This window comes from Cuculus canorus, chromosome 13, assembly GCF_017976375.1.
Source record: "Cuculus canorus isolate bCucCan1 chromosome 13, bCucCan1.pri, whole genome shotgun sequence".
NCBI lineage: Eukaryota > Metazoa > Chordata > Aves > Cuculiformes > Cuculidae > Cuculus > Cuculus canorus.
In genome coordinates, this window is record NC_071413.1 from 638,192 (window position 1) to 656,274 (window position 18,083).

An 18,083-nucleotide genomic window follows, 5' to 3' on the forward strand; every position below is an offset into this window, starting at 1 on the left:
GTTTTCTTGTGCTCTGTACTAGGTTCTAGTACTGATTGGAAAGATGGGGTTCCCATCCATTTTCTGATGGTGAGAGAGCTCATGATCTTGGCTTTATCTACTAGGCAGATTCACACGGTTGACGCCTTTCTCTGGTCATCTCCCTCACCCAGGATTACAAGCCATAGTGCCTTGGCGTGCCGTGTTCTGGGATCCCTGCCTGGCAGCTGCAGTGCCTTGTGCACTATAAGCTCCGTGTGCTGGGAGATGAGCCATCCTTGCATTGTTATGAATATATGTCACCTTCTCTTTCCATATGAGTCTCATAGCATTGGATCATTTAGCACAGAACATTGGGTAAGAAAGCTAGATAAAGTGGGAAATAAAAGCAATTAAACACCCATGTGCTGCACGAAGAGAGAACTGTGCCCAGCTGGAGCGCGGGCGTGCTTCCTACCTTCACCTGCTTCCCGGGAAGTCAAAGGAAGTTTTTAGGTGATGTCACTTGTCCAGAGTAAGGATGCCTGAACCCAGCCGCCCGCCGGCCGGGCCGCGGGAACGCAGAGAACGAGGGAACTCTAGGAGGAGAGTGCGTGGCAAGACGTGTTACCCGCGGGCTCGGGGCCGCGCGTCCCGCTGCGGGTGGGGTCTCGGCCGGGGGCGGCGGGGCCGAACGGCGCCGGGGCGGGGCGGGGCGGGGCCGCCGCTCGGCGGGCGCGGAGGGGCGGGAGGAGCGGGAGCGGCGGCGCCTCCCGCCGCGGCGGGGAGCTGGTGGGCAGCCCGGGCGCGGGGCGATGGCCCCGGCAGCGCAGCCCCGCGCCGAGCCGCCCGCGGGCAGCGGGAGCCGCGGGGCCGCCGAGCCGCGCCGCGCGATGGAGTGAGGCGCCCGCCGAGGCGATGGGAGCGCGGGGCGCCCTCCGGTACCTGGCGTGCGCCGCGCCGCTGCTGCTGCTGGCGCACGGTGAGTGCGGGGCGCCGGGACCCCGCGGGACCCCGCGCCGCCCCGCCCTGAGCTCTGCCTTCCCCGCAGCCGCCTTCACCGAGGTCCCCGAGGATGCGACCGTTCGGGAGGGAGACGACATCGAGCTGCCCTGCGCCTTCCGCGCCAGCGGAGCCGCCTCGTACTCGCTGGAAATCCAGTGGTGGTACCTGAAGGAGCCGCCGCGGGAGCTGGCGCGCGAGGTGGCCCCCGGCGGCCGCGGCAAGGTAACCCGTGTCTGGCGGGGCGCTCGCGGGCGGGTGCGACGGTAAATCCCGCGCGCCCTTTCCCCTCGCCGGCAGCCGCCCGGCTCGCTCGGAGCGGAGCCGCGTGTCCCCGGCACCGGCCAGGGCTCGGGGCAGCGCGGCGAGGCGGGGGTGCCGCCGGGCCGGGTCCGCGCTCCGACCGCGTCCTGCCGGGCTCGGACAAATGCAGAGCACAGACACCGAGCTGGGGAAAACGTGAGTGGCTTGTCGGGTAGGGAAATAAATCGCTTGGATTTAAATGTCTTCTTTAACCTTATATAAAACAGTGAGTCGCTTTTACAATGCGTGATGACAGGCACGCCTGGAGAATGACGACCGTCTCCCCGGGAGGCGCGTCCGGGAGCTCCGAGGCATCGCTTCGGTTTGCAGGAGTTGGCTGGAGACAAGCGCGTAACGAGCAGGACCCTGCCGAGGGGTACCTGCTCCCGGCGTGTTTCGGAGCGCAGCTCTGGCGGCGCGGGCTCCAGCCGGACCGGGCGCTCAGCGCTGGTGCTGCCGAGGCTGCCGATCGCCCCGGGGGGAGTCGGCGGTCTGTGGGCGCTGCAGGAGCCGCCACGGAACAGCGCCCGACCGAGCGCGGGTCTGCTGCCGCCCCGCCGCCCCGGAACCCCGCGCCGCACGCGGCCGTGCGAGTGGCAGCGCCTTTGTCCCTGCCCTGCGCTGGGGTGGGAAGGTGAGCATCTTGGTGTGCTGGCGGAGTCCGCTCTCATCTCCCTTTTTTCTGTTCCTTTAGGTGACAAATAAGGACGCAACGAAGATCAGCGTAAGTGCAGCTTCTTGCTCCTGTGCGTGTGGGGTTTTCTGTGTGCCTCCTCCTTCCCCGTCACAGGAGCGCAGCCGAGCTCCTGCAGTGTGTCGGGAGCGTGGAGCGTTTCCTTCCTCAGGGCCACAACAGGGTCCAAGCCTGTCCCTCTCTTGCTTCTTTAGCAGTTGCCTCTCGTTCCCCACACACTGAGAGGCTCTTCCTGGGCCACATCAGGAGTCGAGTTTGTCTTTCTCCCTGCCCTCTGCAAACTCTAGTCGCCTGTGGCAGCCCCTTTCTCCCCATGTCCTGCAGGGACCGAGCCCCGCTCCGGTTGATGTGGGTCTGGGATTGCCTGTTCCTGGCTGGACTGTTGGGGCTGTCCCCACAGCACTGGGGTGGGCTCTGCGAGCTGGCACCCGGGGGGGACTGGGATATCTGAGGTGGGGGAGGCTGGGGTGAGGGGCTAATGCTGCGTGGCTCTCTGGGGCTGTAGCGGCGAGGTGCTGGGCTGAACTGTCTGGTTTGGTGGGAAACAGCCCAGATCAGGTGTTCTTGACAGCAAAGGGCTCTTGTGGGGGGTGAGAGCCGGGGCTTGTGGGAGGGCAGTGGGGTTCAGGGCAGTTGCTGAGGCAGTGCCCCGCACTCTCTTGCAGACGGTCCGTGTCCAGGGTAATGACATCTCTCACCGGCTGCGGCTGTCGGGCGTGCGGCCACAGGACGAGGGCGTCTACGAGTGCCGTGTGTCAGACTATGGTGACGCTGAGACGCAGGAGCACAGGGCGCAGGCGCTGCTGCGCGTCCTCGCCCGCTTCACGCCTCCTGATGTGCAGGCGGCAGAGGCAGCCTCACACATCCAGCGTGGCATGGCCCCGCGGTGGCACGGCCCTGCTGCCCGCCCCACACCAGCCCTTGGCCCCGCCAAGCAACCAGACCTGGGCACCACCACCACCACAGCCATCACCGCGGCCTCGGGCTCCCCGCCACCTGGGCAGGCAGCCATCCTCCGCCAGCAGCACGGGGCAGGTACGGGGTGGGGGTGGGCGTGGGTGTGGGTCTGTGTGTGTTTGCATGTGGTTTGTCGTCCTGGGGGGCTAAGTCATTGCACCCCGCTCTGTGAGTAAGTGTTAAACCTCATGAGGTTCAGTGAGGCTAAGTGCCTGGGTTGGGGCATCTGCATTCCGATATAGGATGGGGGGTGACGTGATTGTGAGCAGCCCTGAGGAAGCATTGGGGTACTGGGGGATGAGAAGCTGGACATGAGCCAGCAATGCACACTCGCAGCCCAGAAACCAACTGTGTTCTGGGCCACATTAAGAGAAGCGTGGCCAGCAGAGTAAGGGAGGAGATCCTACTCCTCTGCTTCACTCTTATGAGACCCCACTTGGAGTCCTGTGTCCGGTTCTGGAATCCGCACCATAAGGAGGATACGAAACCGTTGGAACGGGTCTAGAGAAGGCCACAGAGATGATCCAGGGGCTGGAGCACCTCTGCTACGAGGACAAGACTAAGAGAGTTGGGGTTGTTCAGCCTGGAGAAGAGAAGGTTCTGGAGAGACCTCACAGCAACCTTCCAGTACCTGAAGGGGCTCCAGGAAAGCTGGGGAAGGGCTCTTTACAAGGGCCTGCAGTGATAGGATGAGGGGGAATGGCTTTAAATCGGAAGGGGGAAGGTTTAGGTTGGACATTAGGAAGAAACTCTTCGTGATGAGAGTGAGGAGGCCGTGGCCCAGGTTGCTCAGGGAAGCTGTTACAGCTGGACTTGGGAAGGAAATGCTGCTTACTCTGTGATGAGCACCCTGTTTGACTTACTGACAGGATGAGGACTGGAGGGTTTATGCTCTGTAAGGGTTTGCAGATGTACCGTTGTGCCAATCCTGGTTGTCTATCAGTTCGTAGTGTACCACATTATTAATGCTACAGTGATGTGTCATGGCAAGCTGGAGAAGGCTGCTGTAAACATTTATTTACACTATTGACGGCAAAGTCTGGGGCACAGAACAGTCAAATCTGCTGTGCAGAGGTGTTTCAAGCTGCACGGTGTTGCTCTGGGTGGCTTCAGCTCCGGGCTCAGCCACTGTTGCCTCACTACTGTGCGACAAACATGCTTGTCAAGTTACCTAAGGAGAAGGGGAAACCATTTTATGCCACCGGGTGTGCAGGGAAAGCCCTGAGCTCCCCTGTCTGCTGCGTCTCTTCTGACGTGGATTCCTAATCATCACACAGGAATATTCACCCTGCCGATCCCTTTTCACACTCATGAGGCAAACAGTTGCAGGGTTGGGCTCCCGGCAGTGAGGTCCATTGCACCCTGCCCGTACTTTACAGGGGCAGTGTTTTCTCCAGCTGCTGCCTTTCCCTGCTTTCTGAATAATTTTGTTTCTTTCTCATGTGGAAATATGGTTGGAAGCCAGGTTTTACTCCCTTGTTTTTCCAAGACTAATCTGTCTGTTTACTGGTGTCTGTCAGAAGACAAAGTGCTAATTCCCAAGGTCTAATTACAGGTGCCTGTGGGCACTTAACAAAGTTGTTTGCCTTTGCTGAATTCACAGACCACAAAAAACTACACTGCATACCCTAATGCTCACAATTTTTTATTTTGCTCTGGGAAAGATCTGCTTTCCTCCTAGAAGCTCACAGCTGGTGTCTGGTTTTGTGTTTCCTCTCTCCGCTCTCTGCAGTGAGAATTCCTACATTGTTTTTTGTGCCGACAGTGAGGTCAGGTTTGGGATTTGCAGCACTGTGTGCCCTGCTTGCTGCACCCAGCGCCTGCGTGGTGTATGTGGACTAAAACTAGGACGATGGGAGGGCAGTGGGCTGGGTTCCACTTCAGCAGATGGACAGGGCTACACACCACCAAGAGAGCACATCATGTACATCTGCCAGGGCAAGACCCCTGCCTGGATCAGCCACGCTGCGGTCTGTCCCAGTTTGTTACATGTCTGTGGTGTGGGGATGCAGCACCGCTGCATCAGTGGGTTAAATCCTGGAAATAAAATACAAGCATTGTTGCCAGCAGTGGAGATAACGGGGTGGTTTAAATCAGTGGGAAAGGTAATGGAATGCAGGCAGATATCCTGTGGGAATCTGCAGATGGAGACTGATGCCGAAGGCTACACAGCAGACTAACCCAGGCTTTCCTGTGGCACGGTGCCTCTTGCGCAGCTGGTGTCTGGGAACAGTGCCACTCTGTGGCAGCTTCTGGAGAGAGCTGAAGGCAGAGAGGAGCACCCAGGACCCCGGTTCTTGTTCGCAGCACCAGCTCGGTAAGGTATCGACAGCAACTGCCTTTGTGTCCAGACGAGGAAGGTGACTGATTTTGTGTTTTGGTTTGGCCCTCAGTGAAAATAACATCTTTTCACTCTGAGTGAATCAACACCTCGAGTAACGGGGTTTTATTTGGTTTGTTGTCACTTCCATACCCATGGCAGTTGAGACCTGCCTGTAATTGCTTGTCAATAGAGTGTCAGCTGTAGCGTGGCCAGAAGATGATCCTCCACGTTCCGGATTCAGGTGTCTTCTGGACCAGAACTGTTTGGGACTTGTTATCATGAGCTGAAGTGGATTTATCTCCTCTCGATGTGAAGTGCTGCTCCCTCCGCAGAACAACGGCATGTGGATAAAATGCTAAGGTGGAAGTTGATGTGATGAGGACTTGCAGGGCTCGCGTCTGCTTCCGTGGAGAGATAAAGATGCTGTTGCTGGAGCTGGACAAGCACTGAATTTTCTTCAAAGTGTCTTAAAAGAAAATTACGCCCTTGAGCTTCAGGGCTTCCCGTTGGTACATCAGAGTGTGTTTGTTAGAGCTGCTTTTAGTAGTTATTTTTCTCTGTGAAGAATGTGGTCTTTTGTAGGAAATACTTTTCTCTCTCTTTTCTTCACCTCTGTAAGGTCGAAGCCCTGTTTCAGCGCACTCCTTGAAGGCAGCACTGTGGCTGGTTTTCCACACAGCAGGGCCATCATATCAAACTAGATCTTGTCCGTGTGGGGTGTACAGTGCTGTGGGCCCTAATGCCACCTGGCTGTATGAGTGCTATATGTGCGTAGTAGCATAATACAGATGTTTCATTATCCACTTCGGAGCTTCTTAACGCACATTCAGATAAGTGCCTGCACCAAATCTGTAATAGTTGAATCATCTAAAACATTTACTCCCAAAAGCCTTTAGTATTTGTAAGTCTGTTCATTGTACACAGGGAGATTTCCTCTGTATAAAGGCAGAAATGTGCTCCAACAATGGATTTTCCATCGGTGATTAAGAAACACTCTCATTTAATACACTGGAGAGCTCTGCTTGAAAGCTGGTGGTATGGTACTAGCCAGTGTCTTGCATGAATTGGGTTCTAATCCTATTTTCCTTGCAATAGAAATCTTCCCAATACATTCAGCATGGTAAGATTGTGTGTGTGTGCTTGTATTGCAATAAATGTGATTATAGATCAAGTGCTGCTTTCAGCTGTGCCTGCAGGGCTGTCGCTGGCTTCAGCTGAAGTCCCTGTCACGCACTGAGGAAAGCTGGGATTCTTCACATCTTCCAGTTGAACTGAAGCAGGAGCTTGGGAGCATAAAAGTGTCTGTTACCAAGATCCTCTGGAGAGTGTAGAGACTCACCTGATGAAGGAAGCATAAATAAGAAATGCGTAGTGTTGGACACAGAATCTGAGGTTGCATTTGGTACAAACTTGTGATCAGCATTACAGTTCCTAACAGAATAGATGCAGCGTAACAGAAAAATTGCCCAGTGCACCAGAAATAGTAGCTACTCTAACAGAATTTTGTCTGTGATGTTTAAACTACCATATAAAAACTTGATCTCCCAAGAGTTGGAGAGATTTCTGCCAGCAAGGGAGAATGAAGGGGAACTGAGAAGCGTTACTGAGGATGCCAGGAGGCAGAACGTTGTGGGTAACATCAGCGGGTTTGGTGCTGTCAGAGAAGCTGTTGTCTGCATGGTTCTAAACAAAAATAATGTTTAGCTTTTGGTCTAAATGATCACGTACAAATGGAATCTTTTGCTGTAGGAAAAAAATGAGGATGAGCAAGTGAAGGAGTGCACGTAGTGTTAGTGTTTTGGGAAGCATTAGGGGTGGGAGAAGGATACAGGAGATCCTTGAGAGGACACACAGTGTCTCTGTCCGGGAAGTCTGTAGGCGAAGCAGCTGAGATAAACAAATGGCCAGGAGAGCAGTGGCCAACTGTGTTGACTGTGTGGCAGCTATTAAATGAAATACAAAAACTTAATTTCAGATCTCAGTCCAATGCCTTAGTCCTGAGACTTTGTCCTCTGTCAGGGGAAGTAATAAACCAGGATCTGCAAAGCAACCGTCTGGGAGGGAAATGGGCTGTGTTATACCCTGCCCTCCAGAACGAGCACCCGTTTGTTGGCATGGGGGCAGTTTTTAGTTTAACTTTGAACAGAATGTTGTAGGTCAGACACTGCAGCTTCCAGATTCCCTTTTATTTGCTTGATCTCTAGCTTCAAAGGTCTGAGGTGGAGGCTTTAAATAAGATAAACAAAGCTGGGAGTGTGAAACAAGAAGCTGTGCTTCATTATGCTTGGAGTGCTCTAGGAAGGACACGGGGAGGCTCGTGTGTTATGCGGAGGTGAAGAGTGCGCAGCAAGGAGGAACATCAGCCTTCCCTTCGTTCCGTTCTGCTCCCCCAGGAGGCTGCTCCTGGGCTGTGATGAAGCACCAGCTCTGAATTGGGCAGTCCCTGTGCCCTGCGCTCCCGGTGACACTCACAGGAACAGGACGTGCATGAAGTCACGGTGGCAGGAGGGAGATCACGGGGAGCGCCATGGATCTCCCTCGTGCACGGGGAAGCAAGAGGTGGGGTTTGCTGCTTAGAGAGAGGAGAGTAAATTAACTCAGTGTTTGTGTGAGCATGAGGAGGCACGTGAGGTTCGAGGACTTCTGGAGTGGCTGTGGTTGAGTCTGGGTTAATGCTGGATAAGGATTCGGGTCTCGGGCTCTCCTGGCGTTGGGGTTTGAATGGCTCTGCATGCTGGCTTGAGTTTGAGGAACAGCCTGTGGAGCTTGCTTATCTTTGAGAGGAGAAAAAGGCACAAACAGCAAGGCAGGAAAGCCTCTGTGGTGCTGTTGGGCTCAGGCTCCCTACCTGTCCAGCTTGGTGGTGTCTGGGTGTGCTTTGGTCCCCTCTGCTCTTTGTGGGACCACACGTGGGCTCCCTTTGTGTTGCTGTTCATAGTTAAACACAACCGAGTCACATCCCGTTTTCTTTTACATTAAATAAAGTAGTGAGACAGAGGCCAAAACTGAATTATCGGGCTGACCTCCTAAATGTCACTGGATAATAAACATGCAAAAAGAATTCTCATTAAATACACATCACTAGCACTTTAATATCTAGGCAAATTAGGCTGCTTTGGGGACAAGTGAGGTCAGATATCTTCTTTTGTGTGCCTGTGTAATATGGATTAATTCTCAAACTGGACAAAAGCACGAACTGCAGTGCCGTATCACCTCATTACGGAGGGCAGAAACAAGCTGTTCTAGGCTGGGTTTGTACTGTGAAAATGCAATTTATTTGAGTAACCTCCTTTCAGCGGTTCCTGCTTGCTCCCCGGGGGACGGGCAGAAACACGCTTATGGATTCTCCTGAAACCTGGGCAGTGTCCTTGAAGAAATCTGAATATTTGAACTTCTTTAATAATCTTCCAGTTACAAATGAAAAAGTATTTTAAAATAATATCACTGAGCACAGTGCCGGGAGTGCCCTGGGTCTGTCCAGTGCACGCGGAAGCTGAACCTCCCCAGGTCTACGTTTCTATACGAGATTGATTCATTAGTGAGTGGAAATTAGGCATTCATAGGAGAGAGGGCTGAGAACAACCATGTGTGTTTGTGGGTGAAAGAACAGCATCTGGGGACAGAATGCACCCCCCTCCCCATTCTTTCCGTACAGTTTCAATGGATGCTTTGCAAAACGGAGTTTGGGTGGGCAGCACCAGCTGCCTCGGGCTGTAAGGTAGTGGCTATGTGCTCCCCACTCAGCCGCGCTGGGGCTGGGGTTTGGAGCAGCACTGGGTGGTGTCTGGAGCCCGGAGTTGCCCGATACTCTGTGTTAGGCGTGGCAGACATAGCGGAAAGAAGGCTCAAGGCAGCCTTACCAGTTGAGAAGGACAGGAACAGTGCTGGTCTGCGGTTGGAAAGCCACTATAAAGTAGAATTTGCCCAGAAATTAGTCTTGGGATGGTCCTGGGAAGAAGGTGTTTCTCTCTCCATGGCAGAGCCTGATGGGATGGTGCTGGCGATGCAAGGTTTGCTGTGTGGGTTGAGGTAGCTTTGCTGAAACCGTGAGAGCGCTGGTGGACTCGTTCTGGCTCTTTACCGGGTGGCTTTTAAATTGGATAATGGCAGAGCAGTCCCGTGTGTCAGGAATGAACAGTTCGAGTGGGCTCGTGTTGGGAAAAGTGAGGCTGTCAGCAGAACAGTGTTATTTGTCACAACAGTGGTTAACAACCAAGTATTTTCCATTGCTAAGCTGTTATCAGCTGGGCGGCAATTCTGTTAGCTGGGAAGAGCAGCCATGTGGCAGAGCACGCTGTGCTTGGGGAGGAGTCGGCGTGCGTGCAGACCACAGTGCTGCTAATGAAGCGTATGCGGGATGTCAAGGAGTCGCTGAGCTGTCTGGACTTGAGCTGCGTTGGCGTGGCAGTGGCAGAAGCTGAGCATCCATTTGTGTGCTGGGCTGCTGAGCGCAGGACGAGGCCGAGCGCAGTCAGTAAGCCCTCAAGCAGACATTGTCTTGTGTCTGTCGTTCCATCAGTCAAGTCTAAAATCCACCGAAGTGCTGTAATTAGAACTGTTTTGATGCTTTATACATTTTAAAAGCAGTGTTCTGAGTCCTCTCGCACCAGGGAGCTGGAGATTTCACGTGTGAAGACGGCACCGAGGAGCATCCCATGTCCACGGTTTATCAAATAACCCGTCACTGGTGTTCTGTGGAGTTTGCCCTCCCTTAGATCCAGAGCATGGCACTGTTTGTGGTCAGCTGGCATCCAGTGGATACCAGTCACTGGAAGGGGTTGGAAGGTCTGTGTATTTGTGGGTTGCTCACAGGATGTTGCTGTTTGTTTGTCCTTTCTCTACGGAAATCAGGGGCTCTGGGTTTTTTCGGGCACGTGCTCTCCAGACAGCCATTCTCCAGACAGCACATGTTTTCCTAACACACTCAGCTCTGTTCTTGCAGGATGGATAGGGTTATTTTTCACAAAGCCCCTTATATAATCTGCACTCCGATCTGCTTAACTTCAGTAATTCTGATTGGAGTCATAATTACAGCCACACTGGCAGCTTGCTCCTAATCCTGATCAAGTCAAAAGTGCTGTAAAAGAGAGGGAAGCGAGAACAACAGTGTCCTCAGATTTACTTCTGAGTTGCAGCTGTTTACAACTCCCATCGGTTACACAATGTGCAATCCCCGCCTCCATCCAGTGTGACTTTTATTGCAGTCACCTTAGTTTAGTCAGTTTAGTTTCCTAAAGTTTCGGTGTCTGAACTCTGTGACCATATCTGACTTGCCTGCTTTTTTGCAATGCGGCTTTTTAGTTCTCTTGCTTATAATGAAGAACTTGAGAACGTGGCCCAGCCTCGCTGCACAGCTCAGTAACTGAGACCCGCTACCAGCGTTCTCCATTCCTTGGTGAGCTGGAGAGTTTGAGTTGTGCCGTTGGCGTGTGTTGCCGTGCCATGGGCCTGCTCACGTTGCAGCCCTGAAGGAGGACGCGTAGGGCTGGATGCTCATTTCCCACTTGAACTCCCACTGATGTAGTTCGTTATTTTTCTCTGCATTTTAGTTCAAAATTAATTTTCCACCAAATCACATTACAAAGAATTTTGTATCTCTCATTACTCAAGTGTGAAGGAGTGAATTAATGGTGCCTGGTTTTGTTAAGTCACTGTTAGATGATGGGACTGCAGAGAATTCCAGAAATGAAACAAAACCATAGCCATGTGCGTTTGGGCTCTGTTGAGGAGGGAGCAGCTCACAGGCAGCAGAAACTGCTCTGAGGAATGTGCTGCAAAGCAGCTGCGGTTCTCCGAAAGGAAAGGTACTGCCTTCTTGAAACACAGACCAGTATAAAGTATTTCAGCTGTCTGATCTGTATGGATGGATCACTCTCCTTCATTGTTCAGGATACGTTCCTGTTCGCCACTGGCCTGGTCTGGAGCAGCGGTTCCTTTTGGAGGTTGTTACAAATGAGTGTTGGAGCTCTCTTGAGCTCTCTCAGTATGTACTGCTGTTGTCTTCAAGATTTCCCTTAATTTCTCCCTCGGGTGGGTATTTGGAGTGGCTGGGTGGGTGGTTTGGCTCTCACCAGCTGGGGACAGATCCCAAGAGCAGCCTCTGTGCTGACTCACTCCGAGACGGACCCTTGGCAGGGCTGCTGTGCCAGGCTGTGGGGGCACCTCCTGCACTCAGCACAGCAGTTGGTGGACTCACATTGTGATGCCCGGCATGTAGCGAGGCTTTCGGTGAGGCTGCTGAGCACCCTGTACACATTTGGCTGCCACAGAAGGCAAGCGGGCGTCCTGAGAGGTGGTTCCTGTATTGTGTGTCCCTGCTGCTTGTACCTGGACTGGCAGATGAGTTTTCACCAACCCATCGGCAGGGCAAATACCTCCGAATGAAATGCCAGGGTTGAGGGTTTCAACAGGACAAGGTTCTGAAGGAAACGGGCTGAGGCTGAGATCAGTGCGTAAAAGCCAGTGTGGAGCCAAGTCTGGTGATGCTGCTGGCTCCGTCACAAAGGGGCAGTCGCGTTTTAGGTGTTATCTTGTCTTTTAAGGAAAATTGGCTACTGATGCCTTTCAACTCTTTATTTTTGGAGGCACTGTGTTTTACCACCATCTCAGACAGAGACATCAGGGGACTTTTCAGCTTCTCTCTAGGAAGAAAAATAAGGAACTGCCAGAAACCGTGGCCTTTGGCCACTGGTTAAATACAGCTTGTGAAAGAATCCTCCCATTTTTAACGTGTGTCACAAGTCACTTGGTTAATTAATGTTTGTTTTCAATTGGGTTAACTGTTTTAAGCCAAATTTTGATGAATGCTGGCACAAAACAAATTAGGAAATAGAAAACTACAGTAATACACGATTATGTTGTAAATCGAAAAGAAGGATGAGTGAAGCCAGACAGCAATTCACCATACATGAACAGAACAATTTGTTATTGTTCCACTTAGTGGGAGACTTTCAGCCACATGCACATAAATAATTGAAAAGCAAAATTGTAAGTCTCTGTAGCGATAAATAAGCTTAAAATAACGAAACATCAAATGGATATTCCAAATAGAACTGAAATGGTGTCCTGTAAGGGTCTGCAATGGATAAGTGATGGTGTTCTGCCTCAGGGCTCTGGGCAGCAGCTCTTTGCTCAGCTCCGGGGCCATGGTGTGCTCGCGCTTAGTCCCCACCACTCGGTTCCCTCTACAGATGCAGCAGTTCAGTAACAGGGATTGATGCTCACCCAAGCTGTGGGCTGTCATGTGTTTGCAGATGGACCACATGCTGTTAGGGAGCAGTGGGACCTCCGGGCTGGGGAACAGCAGCGCTGGCACCAGTACAGGAGCAGGGACTGCGAACCCTGCCCGCAGTTCTCAGGGCACAGCTCCTCGCACCTCAGCTCTCGGGGCTCTTTCCCGGGGCAGGACAGGCCAGTGCATGCCTGTGCACTCCTGCATCGCTGCCTCAGCAGCAGGAACTTCTGGGGCTGGAGGTTGTCCAGCCCACACGCTGGCTGGGATCCTGAGCTTTAGCAGCCAGTGTGCACTTTCCTGCACCCACATCTAGGATCTTTGGCAAGAATTTAACGAGTTACTGCCTTAGTTAATTGTATTTGTTAATTATTTTCAGCTTTGAAAACAAAAACCCTCTCTTCACCATAATGCCTTGCTGTTCTTGCATCGGCTCTCCTTGGCCACGTTTGTGCATGCAAGGATTTAATTAAATCCTTAGTAACTCAATAATCTCCCCCCCGCCAGGTGGCCATGAGCTTGTGCTGTGGAGACAGGTCTCGCGTTCCTCCATTGTGCACTACCGTGCTATGAGCTACTTTTTGATATTGGCTAATAACGCTCCAGCGTGGTGGTGAGGCGGTGGGCCCAGAGCAGGGGGCGTGTGGGAACTGTTGCGGGATTCTCCTTTGATCCCAGCTGAGAGCCTCGCATCTCCTAGATAGTAAGGCCGAAGCACTCGTGTGAGGGTGCCTGGAGTGAGAGAGTGAGTGTCTGTGACAGCTTTGTGGAGGCCCTGCAGCAGGGCCAGGGGTAGCATATCTCACTGTGAGCAAAGGCGGCGGTGCCTGCCCCTGCCCAGGGAGAGCTGCTCCTGCCCTCCTGGGAGCGGCACCCATGCACCCACCCACAGTCTCGGTGCTGCGACGTGCCAACCTGGGAGCGGGAGCGGCCTGGCTCTCCCTGGGTTTGGCTGGGGTGACCGTCACAGGCGCGTTCCACAGCCGAGCGCTGCTTCACTACAGCTCTTGTGTACGTTTTTAATCTAGGATTCTGCTCTTGCCTGTAAAAGGTAAAGAAGATGCCAAGGTCTTACTGTTCCCATTGCAAATGAGATGGTTCGTGTCCTGTTCCTCAAGGCGCGCAGCCGCAGCATTTGTCAGTTCCCTTCAAGGGAGCGGGTGGTTGATACCTGTCATTTTGCAAGAAGCCATGCACCCGATGCCGGGGTATTTATGGAAGTCTCACTTGCCGATACCTCATCTGCGGGCGGGCAGAGGCGCCCATTAGTGCTGCATAATGGAGTGAGCCGAGCAGGGGCAGCGCCTGCGCTTGGGGCAGCCCGAGGAGGCTGCTTTACTACTAAAATGAAGCTGCTGACCCCTGGCTCTGAAGGGATAAAAATAAATCCTTTATTGCTTTTCTCTAGTGAAAAAGATAAGAGAGTCAAATCTTGTCCCCCCAGGTACAGGACCCGTGTCCGCTGCAGACCCGCTACTCTGCACGTCCCTGCTCATCCTGCACCGGCTCGTCCAACTGCTGCTGAACCACTGAGGACTGGCTCCCCCCCAGCAACCTGGTAAAACCAGAGCAGCCTGGGCGCGTGGCCCCCGCCTGACACACAGAGCCTGGCGGCAGCACGAGATCCTATGGGGGGGAAAGCGTGTGGTCGGGGCTGCCCCAGAACACAGAACCACATAGGGAATGCCTTTCCATCCCAGCCTCTGGGTGAAGCCCTGCTCTGTGCATGGCACTTAGCATTTCTCTACTTCAATGTAATATCTTTTCTTTTCTAAACTCTCCCTCTGGCTCCTCATTTTGCACGAACTGTTGAGCAGTTACCTTCATGACAATATGTAAAGACGCTGGGTCAAAGCCCGTCCCAAGAAAGGAAATATTTTTAGTAGATTATTGTGTTTAGGGTTTTTTGGATTTCCTTTCTCTTTTTTAATTAAATTATTTCTTTTAGAGGCATTTTAATTAAAATGGTACATCTTACCATAATTACTATTCACTGTCAATAATATTTATTTTTAAATGAAGATTGGAAACAAGGTAAGACATTTGTTTATAAACTGTATTGTATATTGCTGAATAACAGATGAATAAAAAGATTTTGAAATAAAGTTTCCACAGCTGCATGCGCCTTTCCCCATGAAGGCGTCCCGGCTGTGGCTGCCGCCCACCCTCTCGCAGCACAGGTTGTGGAGGGAAGGCGCCTCACAAAAAAAATAACATGGAGAGTAGTTGTTATTCACAAAGCCCATGCGCTGATGGACACAGGCTACAGCTACCTCTCCCTGCGGTGACCCCTGTTATCACCGGGAGTTTCTGCGAGATCAGACAGGCAGCGTGGAGCATGTGAGGTAAGATGCTTTGCTTTTCTCCAGGCTGCTTTGAAAAAAGATGAATCAAGCAGTGGAAAATGAAAATAAAGGGAATCAACCCAGAACGTTGTTCCCTAGAGCTGGTCCCGCTATTTGTGTAGTATATTCAGAGTTTTAAATCGTTTAACATATTCAGGCTTTTAAAATTACCCTTGTCTTACCGAGTGAGCTTTCCTCCAGTGAAGCAAAAGGCTTTATTTCCAGTAAATACACCAGTTATTTTCTGTTCCAAAATCCTGGGGTTTGAAGTGAGAGACCAGCATGACTTGGTAAAGAAATAGCCTCCTCCCACTGAAGTCAGTGAAGTGCTTTGAAATTCCCTGTCCGACTGCTCCTTGTCCTTTGATTTGCGTAGTGCTGTAGAAAGGACCTTAACTGGGATTGGTGAAGTGCCTGCGGAGCACAAGCAGAATGTGCCACTGCCTCTCCGCGTACCCAAGTCCTTGACAAGCAGGGTAGGGAGGGACTCGCTCCAGCTGTGGGAATTGGCATTCTCTAGGGCTGCCACTAATGGGGACCCGTGCCACCCGCCCTCCCTGGGGCGTGCCCAGAACACCTCTGCATTGCGCGTGTGCTAAAGGCCCACTGGTGCAGGGCAGACTCACTGCAGGGATCCAGAAGTGATGAAATGTTGGTGAGGATGTAGCATCCCATGGTCAGGGAATAATCCATCATCATCCCACAACAAGCAGACCTGTTCTTCAGGAGAACTTGCAGGAGGGGTTGTTGCAGGCCTGGAAGGGCATCAGAGCCCGAGATGCTGAAGAGCCCAGTCCTTGGTTTCCATGTGGGCACAGGAGGGCGAGTCTGTGATAACCTGAGAGGAAAAGACAGGTGAAAAGCAAGTGTTGAACGTTGGGCCATGTCTCACTTTAATACCAGTGTTCGTGTCTGGGGAGCTGTTCCAGGGTGGTTCCCCTGGAACGCAGGGGTCTGTGACACCGCGAGAGCGCTCATCCTCATCCTTGCGGAAGGGAAACCTGCCTGACCTACAGGGCCTTTGGCGAGCTTATCATCCCTCTGCTTTTTCTCAAGGGCAGCGAGTATTTTCTCAACTTCCTTCTAATGGAGAAACCCCAAATTTTTCCACAAGAGAAAGAAGAAAATGTGGCTGATGTTATCTAAACAAGTAGCTGGTGCAAGGAGCAGTGGAGTCTGTCTATCAGGGACACAGCCTCAGCCCTACCCCAGCATGCTCCGCTGGCAGAGACCCTCTTTGCCCTGATGCTCTGGTTTTACTGCTTAGAGAGCACGTTATGTCCTGAATCGCATGCTGTGTGGTTTGCAGAAAGCATGGGGGGAAATACAGCATTTGTGTTTGTCCTTCCCTCTGTGCTGTAGCCTGTGCCCCACACGGGGCCATAGCAGCAACTAGAAGTTGGGCATGCAGCGGCAGGAGTAGAATTGGCAGGGTCTTTTCGACCTTAACATTAAAGGTGACAAATATTAAATCTGCAACTGAAAATAACTTTTTTTTTATCCTTTCCAAGATCCGAATCGTGTGCTGCAGCAAGAATAACAATTCCTCTATTCCAGTTCTCGATAAAGCCTCAGAACTGCGAAGCCGTAACCTGAGGACAGGATGAGTGATCTCTTCCAACAACAGCAGTTGGCAGCTTCTGTGCCCGGTGCAGCCCTGCCCCCACGGAGCTCATCGCAGCACACTGAGTAACTTCAACAAGAGCAGATCATTGCCAGAACCCAGCTCCACTGTTACCTTTGCTATTTCTGCCTTCAAAAACATGTGGAATGCGTCCTCCGGGTTTGGGGCCTTGGCTTCCAGCTTGTTTTGCAAGATGCCCAGCCTGCGCTTGGCCCCGTATTGGCATAGAGCAGGGGAAATAACCGACTTCAGAGGAGGCTGCAGCGCTTGGGACAGCATTTGAGGCTTTAGGAATCGCTTAAAGGAATGGGAAACACTTTGATGAAAAACGTAAAGCATTTGGAGCTCTATCAAGTGTGAGCGCATTACGGACTGTTGCTAAGCTTGCTGTCCTGTGAGCACGCTCGCTGTCCTTCAAAAGGCAGCTGAGGTACCCAAGGGCAGGGGTGGGTTTGCTCTGCTCACAGAGGCTGTTGGCAAACCGTGCTTTTTCACGGATCTCGCCTCCTTCATGGTGGGCACAGTCAGAGCCAATCAGGAGTAAGTGCTTTGACCACAGCGCTGGGGTAGAGGTGTGGGGAGCCAGTCCTGGGCACAGCACTGTTAGCGGCTCCTCACAGGGAGCATGAGCGGGGTGTGTGTGTGTGTGTGTGTGTCCATCCTACGCAAATGGATTTACAACAGCGCAACAGAACCGACGCTGAAGACAGGCATATGCAAAAATACACGGAGCAAAAGCAGTTTTACAGCACACAGTGACCTTCAACGTGCAAGGGAACAGCAGAATTACCTGGTTCCTGGTACCCTCCTGGCAAGCCTCCCAAGGGCAATGGGGTGTGCGGTCCCGACCCCATCTCCACGCGTGGTGAGAGGGCAGAGACCCTGCGCTGAGCGAGCAGCTTCACACTGTGGGGGAGAACACGAAAGGCTGAACACGGCATTTTTCATTTCCCACATAAAACATTCTTGGCCCTCGTCTGGCTTGGAATTAGTAAGCAAGTAAATAATGTGTTTCCAGAGTTGTGTGTCAGACAGGCTGGGTAATGGATGAGCTGCGGGCAGAACTGCACACGAAATTTCATGCTTAGCCAGAGGCCAGTAAAGTTCACTTATTCATTATCCCAGACTCGGGGCTGTTATTATTCCAGCTCCACTAGTACATCTATTTAATAAGAAAGGAACAGAAAATTGATGGGATCAAAAATGTTAAAGTCTTAATTAATGCTTTTAGCAAAGAGTGATTGGAGGGAGGGCACTTGTCAGAATATTAATTTGTAGGAGTGAGCGGCTGCCTGGCTGTGCAGGGAAGGGCTCTCCCAGCTGTGCTGAGGGAGCTGGGGGCCGTGGGGGCCTGCTGTGCACCCAGGCGTTAACTGACCCTGGGAGAGCAAAAACCAGCACACAAATACTTACATATGCAAATTAATGCTGATTTAGGGAGAAAAAAAAGCATTCATATGGTAAAATATTTGTTTACAACAGAGGAAGCCACAAGTCACAGCTCCATGGATCCAAATGGAAGGAGATTGTGCTGAGAGTGAATGGGGCCCTTGTTTGCTGGTTGCAGCTTCGGTTCCCTGCTATTGTTATCATTTCTTAAATCTCATCTGGAAAAAATATCTGTAGTTTAATACAAATAAGATGAC

General features: G+C 52.2%; 2 protein-coding genes across 2 annotated transcripts in view; both read left to right on the forward strand.

Moving 5' to 3' along the window:
- The window catches only part of SHCBP1 (SHC binding and spindle associated 1), a 255,291-nt gene extending 254,101 nt beyond the window's left edge, over nt 1–1,190 (forward strand). Inside the window, exon 27 of the mRNA XM_054078490.1 lies at nt 1,010–1,190. The gene's annotated coding sequence lies outside the window, so the exon portion shown is untranslated. The remainder of the gene's footprint in view (nt 1–1,009) is intronic.
- On the forward strand, nt 565–18,065 carry VSTM2B (V-set and transmembrane domain containing 2B). The gene is made up of 5 exons (XM_054078496.1): nt 565–940; nt 1,010–1,185; nt 1,958–1,987; nt 2,623–2,992; nt 13,913–18,065. Exons 1-5 carry the CDS (start codon nt 877–879, stop codon nt 13,999–14,001), a joined length of 729 nt encoding a protein of 242 aa, XP_053934471.1. The 5' UTR covers nt 565–876; the 3' UTR covers nt 14,002–18,065.
- Nucleotides 18,066–18,083: the final 18 nt, after the last annotated feature.